The 7,657-nt window shown below is 48.7% G+C and overlaps 1 protein-coding gene across 1 annotated transcript in view; it reads right to left on the reverse strand.

The window, feature by feature from the left end:
- The window catches only part of LOC108676081 (DNA ligase 4), a gene marked incomplete at its 5' end in the record, with an annotated part of 10,390 nt that extends 3,636 nt beyond the window's left edge, over positions 1 to 6,754 (reverse strand). The window contains 11 exon segments of the mRNA XM_018164123.1: positions 8 to 107; positions 260 to 335; positions 512 to 635; positions 1,105 to 1,118; positions 1,663 to 1,789; positions 3,049 to 3,175; positions 3,855 to 4,050; positions 4,362 to 4,519; positions 4,760 to 4,968; positions 5,639 to 5,814; positions 6,597 to 6,754. Coding sequence (XP_018019612.1) covers positions 8 to 107; positions 260 to 335; positions 512 to 635; positions 1,105 to 1,118; positions 1,663 to 1,789; positions 3,049 to 3,175; positions 3,855 to 4,050; positions 4,362 to 4,519; positions 4,760 to 4,968; positions 5,639 to 5,814; positions 6,597 to 6,754 — 1,465 coding nt within the window.
- Between the last annotated feature and the right edge of the window lie 903 nt (positions 6,755 to 7,657).

The following is a 7,657-nucleotide window of genomic DNA, read 5'->3' on the forward strand; positions in this document are numbered from 1 at the left end:
CACCCACCTGGTAGAGGTGGGCGCCACCCACCTGGTAGAGGTGGGCACCACCCACCTGGTAGAGGTGGGCGCCACTCCCCTGGTAGAGGTGGGCGCCACTACCCCACCTGGTAGAGGTGGGCACCACTCACCTGGTAGAGGTGGGCGCCATTAACCCACCTGGTAGAGGTGGGCGCCACTCACCTGGTAGAGGTGGGCGCCACTCACCTGGTAGAGGTGGGCGCCACTCATACAACTGGTAGAGGTGGGCGCCACTCACCTGGTAGAGGTGGGCACCACCCACCTGGTAGAGGTGGGCGCCACTCCCCTGGTAGAGGTGGGCGCCACTACCCCACCTGGTAGAGGTGGGCGCCATTAACCCACCTGGTAGAGGTGGGCGCCACTACCCCACCTGGTAGAGGTGGGCGCCACTCCCCTGGTAGAGGTGGGCGCCACCCACCTGGTAGAGGTGGGCACCACTCACCTGGTAGAGGTGGGCACCACTCACCTGGTAGAGGTGGGCACCACTCACCTGGTAGAGGTGGGCGCCACCCACCCACCTGGTAGAGGTGGGCACCACTCACCTGGTAGAGGTGGGCGCCACTCACCTGGTAGAGGTGGGCGCCACCCACCTGGTAGAGGTGGGCGCCACTCACCTGGNGTCAGTGACAGCACTGGAGAGGACAGTTACCGTCAGTGACAGCACTGGAGAGGACAGTTACCGTCAGTGACAGCACTGGAGAGGACAGTTACCGTCAGTGACAGCACTGGAGAGGACAGTTACCGTCAGTGACAGCACTGGAGAGGACAGTTACCGTCAGTGACAGCACTGGAGAGGACAGTTACCGTCAGTGACAGCACTGGAGAGGACAGTTACCGTCAGTGACAGCACTGGAGAGGACAGTTACCGTCAGTGACAGCACTGGAGAGGACAGTTACCGTCAGTGACAGCACTGGAGAGGACAGTTACCGTCAGTGACAGCACTGGAGAGGACAGTTACCGTCAGTGACAGCACTGGAGAGGACAGTTACCGTCAGTGACAGCACTGGAGAGGACAGTTACCGTCAGTGACAGCACTGGAGAGGACAGTTACCGTCAGTGACAGCACTGGAGAGGACAGTTACCGTCAGTGACAGCACTGGAGAGGACAGTTACCGTCAGTGACAGCACTGGAGAGGACAGTTACCGTCAGTGACAGCACTGGAGAGGACAGTTACCGTCAGTGACAGCACTGGAGAGGACAGTTACCGTCAGTGACAGCACTGGAGAGGACAGTTACCGTCAGTGACAGCACTGGAGAGGACAGTTACCGTCAGTGACAGCACTGGAGAGGACAGTTACCGTCAGTGACAGCACTGGAGAGGACAGTTACCGTCAGTGACAGCACTGGAGAGGACAGTTACCGTCAGTGACAGCACTGGAGAGGACAGTTACCGTCAGTGACAGCACTGGAGAGGACAGTTACCGTCAGTGACAGCACTGGAGAGGACAGTTACCGTCAGTGACAGCACTGGAGAGGGCAGTTACCGTCAGTGACAGCACTGGAGAGGGCAGTTACCGTCAGTGACAGCACTGGAGAGGACAGTTACCGTCAGTGACAGCACTGGAGAGGGCAGTTACCGTCAGTGACAGCACTGGAGAGAGCAGTTACCGTCAGTGACAGCACTGGAGAGGGCAGTTACCGTCAGTGACAGCACTGGAGAGAGCGGCTGCCAGCAGGAAGCTGGTCAGGACGCCGTGTCGCCTGCCAGCGCCGTACTTGCCGCCCACCACAACCAGGTCCAGGTCTGGTACCAGCGCCTCCACGTACTGCAACCATTATACCATTACAACAACCATTACACTAAACATTACACCATTGCACCAGCCATTACACCATTACACCAAACAGTACACCATTGCACCGACCATTACACCATTGCACCGACCATTACACCATTGCACCGACCATTACACCATTGCACCGACCATTACACCATTGCACCGACCTTTACACCATTGCACCAACCATTAAATCATTGCACCAAACATGACAATAATCATCGCCCACAGCAACCACAGCATTAATCGTTGCAGTAACCATCTCTGACAGTAATCGTAATTTGATATATAATGAAATTCCGCCAATTAAATACGAGAATAAGACATCAGACTGCCAGATATAGGTACTTACGTCGGGCTGACAGTGTGAACGATGAACTTCGTTCACTATTAGCCGTGTTCATTTTATCTCGTGGGCATACCGAAGGCCACATCTAGCGTGGCCGCCTTGGTAACATTTATGTCGGACCTTACTTGGGCGGTAGCAACGTAGTGCAAGGTCAGGGGCCATACTTTCAAAACTCGCTAAGTGAACGTAAGTACTTACGCTCTATTTTCTTGTCTATGATTGGTCGATTTTACCTGAAAGGCCGTCAATGATTGTCTGATGAACTTTCGATCTCCTAATTTTTTTTGAAAGTATAGGCCCAGGTCTGAGCGGCTGTGAGTCGGTTAGTCAGTCGTGTCCCGCCAGCCCTACAGTGAGGTTCTAGCCTGAACTCACCTCGCTCCGTTGCTAAGTTAGCAATCTTGTGCTCCAACGCTAGTTCTTGTGTAACTGTGCTCCATATGCTCCATCAAGCAGTATAATGTCTATCGTGCTTGTTCTGTTATTTTTCAAACGTATCCCTTTCAAGTGCTTTGCTGAAATAAAACTGTGTTTTATCCGTGTTAACCGAAGTTTTAATGGAAGACATCCTATTGCAATAAAGTGAAATTCAACTCATAACAGAGTCCTTGAACTTTTTACAAGATAGTTGCCGGCGTTTGGCCGTAAGAGCTCTGATCATCCTGACAAGTATAAAGGTTGTGGCAGGCGTCCGGTGACATAATTCGCTTGTATTGAGAATAATTATTATTTGTTGTGGTACAGGTGGGAGCATCANACAGGAGTGGGCTTACGTCGGGCTGACAGGAGTGGGCTTACGTCGGACTGACAAGAGTGGGCTTACGTCGGGCTGACAGGAGGGGGCTTACGTCGGGCTGACAGGAGTGGGCTTAAGTCAGGCTGACAGGAGTGGGCTTACGTCGGGCTTGAGCTTGATCCAGCCGGCGGTGCGGGCGGCGGGGGTGTACGGTCCGTCGGGGTCCTTGAGTACGACCCCCTCCTGCCGGGCCAATATGGCGGCATTGAGGACCGACACGACCTCCTCCCTGCCCGACACACGGCGTTAACACTCACATAAATGAATGGGTCATATGACACACTTTCTTAAAGACAGCACGCGTATACAGCGCACGTAGCAAGCTTTTTTGTCGGGGCTAAATGGGTCAGGATGACCAACACGGCGTAACTGCCTCGTAGTATGAGGTCAGGTCTGAGTGGCAGCGAGGTACTAGCCTGAGCTCGTTCCGCTCTACCAACTCTCAGCGATCTTGTACACTAACGCTAGAGTATTGGTTTTGCTTTAAAAGATTCATGAAACTGTCTATTGCTCATGAAGGTCTCTTTGGTGGGCTTGATATGTTAAAAAACTGGCTTCTTTTAAACTGTTCCTTGCTGGGATAAAGTTTACGTTTTATCCACCTGAACTGATGTTTTAATGAACAACCATGTGCAATTTAATACAAGCGATTGAAACTCCATTCAGATTTGTATTTTTTTTAACGGGATAGTGACCGGCATTCGGCCGTAGTTAAACCGGCATTCGGTCGTCTAATTACCGGCATTCGGCCGTAGTTATACCGGCATTCGGCCGTATAGTAACCGGCATTAGTTACCGGCATTCGGCCGTAGTTATACCGACATTCAGCCGTATAGTTACCGGCATTCGGCCGTAGTTATGCCGGCATTCGGCCGTATAGTTACCGGCCCGGTGAGAAGATGACGTACCTGTTGGTCACTTCCTGTTGTTTCGACACTACGAGACGTCCTTCCTGTTGACGCAGAGCGCCTATCAACAGCTGACGTCGCTCACTGAGGGGCAGGGACGTTAGCACGCGCCCGTTCAGCAACAGGACGTCGAACGCGCAGAAGCAGACCTGCAGTGGCCCGTCCTCGCGCAGCGACTTAACGTCGTGGTTCTGCCCTGCGGTACGTCGTGTACGTTAACGTGTCCTCACGTTAGTACGTTAACAGAGCTTTAATTTAGCGTTTTATTTCTTCTATACTACATATCTTTCTCTTTACGTGAGTTTCGAACCAATATAATTCCATGCCTTGGTAAACGGACGAACATTTCCTTAAATTTGAGTTACGGAGATCTGAACGCTACCTGATAAATAGCATTTTAGTACTGTAAAACTAAATACTGTAAGATAATCTCGAAACATAGGCTGCCTATTTAAAAATGTTTTATATAAAAAACAATATTAATTTTATTTTATTTATATAAAGTGCCTTTAGGTACGACGACGCCATATTGCTTGTGCCAGCAGACCACCTCCCCGTCCAGGATGATCTCCTGCACGTGCGGCAGCAGCAGCCCGTGCACGTGGGGGGTGAGGGACCCCTCGTGGGGGGAGCCCCCGAAACTGCTAGTGTAGTCGAACCCGTTCCTGAAACAGCAAACCCATTCCTGAAACAGCGAACTCATTCCTGAAACAGCGAACCCATTCCTGAAACAGTGAACCCGTTCCTGAAACAGCGAACCTGTTCCTGAAACAGTGAATTTTGAGGAAACTTATCGTTCACACGATGTTACTTCCATGGAGAAATACAGGTTGCTGGACCTGGAGTAGTAAATGTACACACCTCAATAAGAACATGCACACAACACAACAAGTACACGTACACACCTGGAGAAGTACATGTAAGTGTCGCCACGCTTGTGTAGCTGCGATCGCTCGCCATCAAACTTCTCCTCAGCGACGTAAGTTTTACGCCGCATTTGCTTCTCAATTTTCCGGAGCACCGCGCGCTCCGCAAGCATCGGCCGGAACGCTGCGAACAGCGACACCTGCACCTCGTGGAGGCGTATCAAGGGGTCACGCAGGGTCGTGCATACCTGCTGGGGACATCAGGGGGCTTAAGGCATCAGGGGACCATAGCAGCGAGTTGTGGGGTCGAAACCCGCTACCAGTTATTAAGTTATTACCAGACCTGTCAGTACACCTGCACCTCGTGGAGGCGTATCAAGGGGTCACGCAGGGTCGTGCATACCTGCGGGGCGTGGGCTTAATTAATATAAATAATAGTGGTTAATAGCAGCGAGTTGTGGGGTCGAAACCCGCTACCAGTTATGTCAATTCGACAAGGTGGCCGGGAGGTGAACAATCTGCAACAGTTGATGATATTTATTTTATAATTTATTTATTTATAATTATTAAAGGTTATTATAAAGGGTTTATTTATTTATTTTTATTATAAAAGTACAGTATCTTATAACTTTTGTACGGAAAAATTTCGGGTGTGGCGGAAATGATGTTCCTCAAGAATCAAGATTGCTTATCAACTACCATCAGTAAAAATATTTCTGTGGAGTGTAATTAGGTTAATTAGAGAGCGTTAATAGATCTCAGCTGACTAATATCTTGGCAGAACAGCTCGCGAGCTGACATCGTAGCACTGACCTTGTCGAGGCAGTTGCTGACGTCGTAGCACTGACCTTGTCAAGGCAGTTGCTGACGTCGTAGCACTGACCTTGTCAAGGCAGTTGCTGATGTCGCAGCACTGACCTTGTCAAGGCAGTTGCTGACGTCGTAGAGGTCCCTGGCGTCAGGATGCCAGCACGTCAGCACGGTGCTGGCGCTCAGCCCCAGCGACACCTCCTTCAGCAACACGCGGATGACCCACTTCTGCTCGAGCGCCGCCATGTTGCGCACCAGCAGCGTCAGCACCCGCGTCACCTCCTCTAGGGGGCGGAGCTACGTTACGCGTCGCCATGACAACGCAACGCGTCACCTCCTCTAGAGGGCGGAGCTACGTTACGCGTCGCATGACAACGCGACATGTCACCATGACAACGTAACATTTCACCATGACAACGGTACACGTCACCATGACAAGGTACACGTCACCATGACAACGTACACGTCACCATGACAACGTACACGTCACCATGACAACGTAACACGTCACGACGACAACGTAAGACGTCACGACGATAACGTAATGTGATGTGATGTAACATCACAGCAACAGCTTCATACTGATCTATGCATTCCTAAGCATCATGCCTATACTTTCAAATAAAGTTAAGAGATCGTAAGTTCACCAGCCAATCATTGACGGCCTTTCAAGCTAAATCCAGCAATCACAGACAAGAAAATAGAGCGTAAGTACTTACGTTAACTTAGCGAGTTTTGAAAGTATGGCCCCTGATGCATTAAGGTGTAGGATGCTTCATCATGTGAGGTGATGGTGAGTGCGAGCTTTGCTACTTGCCTGTTGCAGTGGTATTATGGTATCCTGAAGGTGTTACTGTGGCATCGAGGTAGTAATTCGACTTGGCCTATCTTTTGTCCTTGTATCAAATCGGAACATCCTCGTCATTATTCATGCTGTTGCACCGCCTTCGTCGTCCGTTGTTTGTTCCTCCAAACAGTCTAGGTATAACCAACGGGCACGTGTAAGATTAAAGTGCCTCATCCCTCACCACCTTCAGCATCATGCCCTATGAGTACTAATAATCACCTTGGGTGCCCTGGGCGTGGTGGGAGGCGATGGCGCTGAGATGGGCGTCCACATCCCGCAGGGTGAGGTTGCCCACCGCAGGGCAGCGGTTCTTGAGCACGTAGTAAGCTACCTCTGCGAAGTCCCCCCCACTGCTGCCCCCCGCCGTCTTAGGGGCGCTACGGTAATAATTAAACTAATTAATTACTTATTGCAGTATTAGTTAACCTAAATACATATCTAATTAAGGACCTAGCAAAAGACCTTTGCGAAGTTCCCCCCACCTCTCTTGGAAGCGCTGGGGCATTAATTACCTTGATTAACTACCTATATTTATTGCATAAATTAAGCAGGTAATTATTGAACCATTATTCAATAAAATAATTCAATAATAATAATTATTCAATAAAATTAATTAACTATAGCAATATTATGGATCAAAATAAACAAACTATCAAGCAATTAATTAACGCTTAATATACAACATTAATCCTAATTAACCAAAGACAATAAAATTTGACACTGGCTGGGATAAACTCAACAGAAATTCTCACCAAATCAAGTCGAATAAATAAAAAATAGCATCAATACATTCAAATGTTTAAGTTTCTTTTTAATTAATTTTTTTAACCGAGTCTGAACAACATTTACTACTGAACGTCAAACCAAATTGCTGGAGAACTTCTTACTCAGTTTTGAGTGAAGTATGAATATCGATAAGGAGTTGCATTAAGAAATGAATATTTCATAAATATAATCCAGATGCGTAGAGGTAATAATAAACTAATAATGTACAATTACCATCGAGTTCAAAGTAATTTACCGCACGATTACCTAGCATTTACCGGTAATTAAGAAGTTTGAGGTCATAATAAGTATTTCTACACGATTACCATCGAGTTCAAAGTAATTTACAACACGATTACCTAGCAGTACCCGACAATTAAAAGGTTTGAGGTGATAATAAAGTATTTCTACACAATTACCATCAAGTTACCGGTAATTAAGATGTTTGAGGTCATTATAAAGTATTTCTACCCGATTACCATGGAGTTACCGGTAATTAACAAGTTTGAGGTGAT

The sequence above is a fragment of the Hyalella azteca genome, unplaced genomic scaffold (genome assembly GCF_000764305.2).
Source record: "Hyalella azteca isolate HAZT.00-mixed unplaced genomic scaffold, Hazt_2.0.2 contig15098, whole genome shotgun sequence".
Classification (NCBI taxonomy): Eukaryota; Metazoa; Arthropoda; class Malacostraca; order Amphipoda; family Hyalellidae; genus Hyalella; species Hyalella azteca.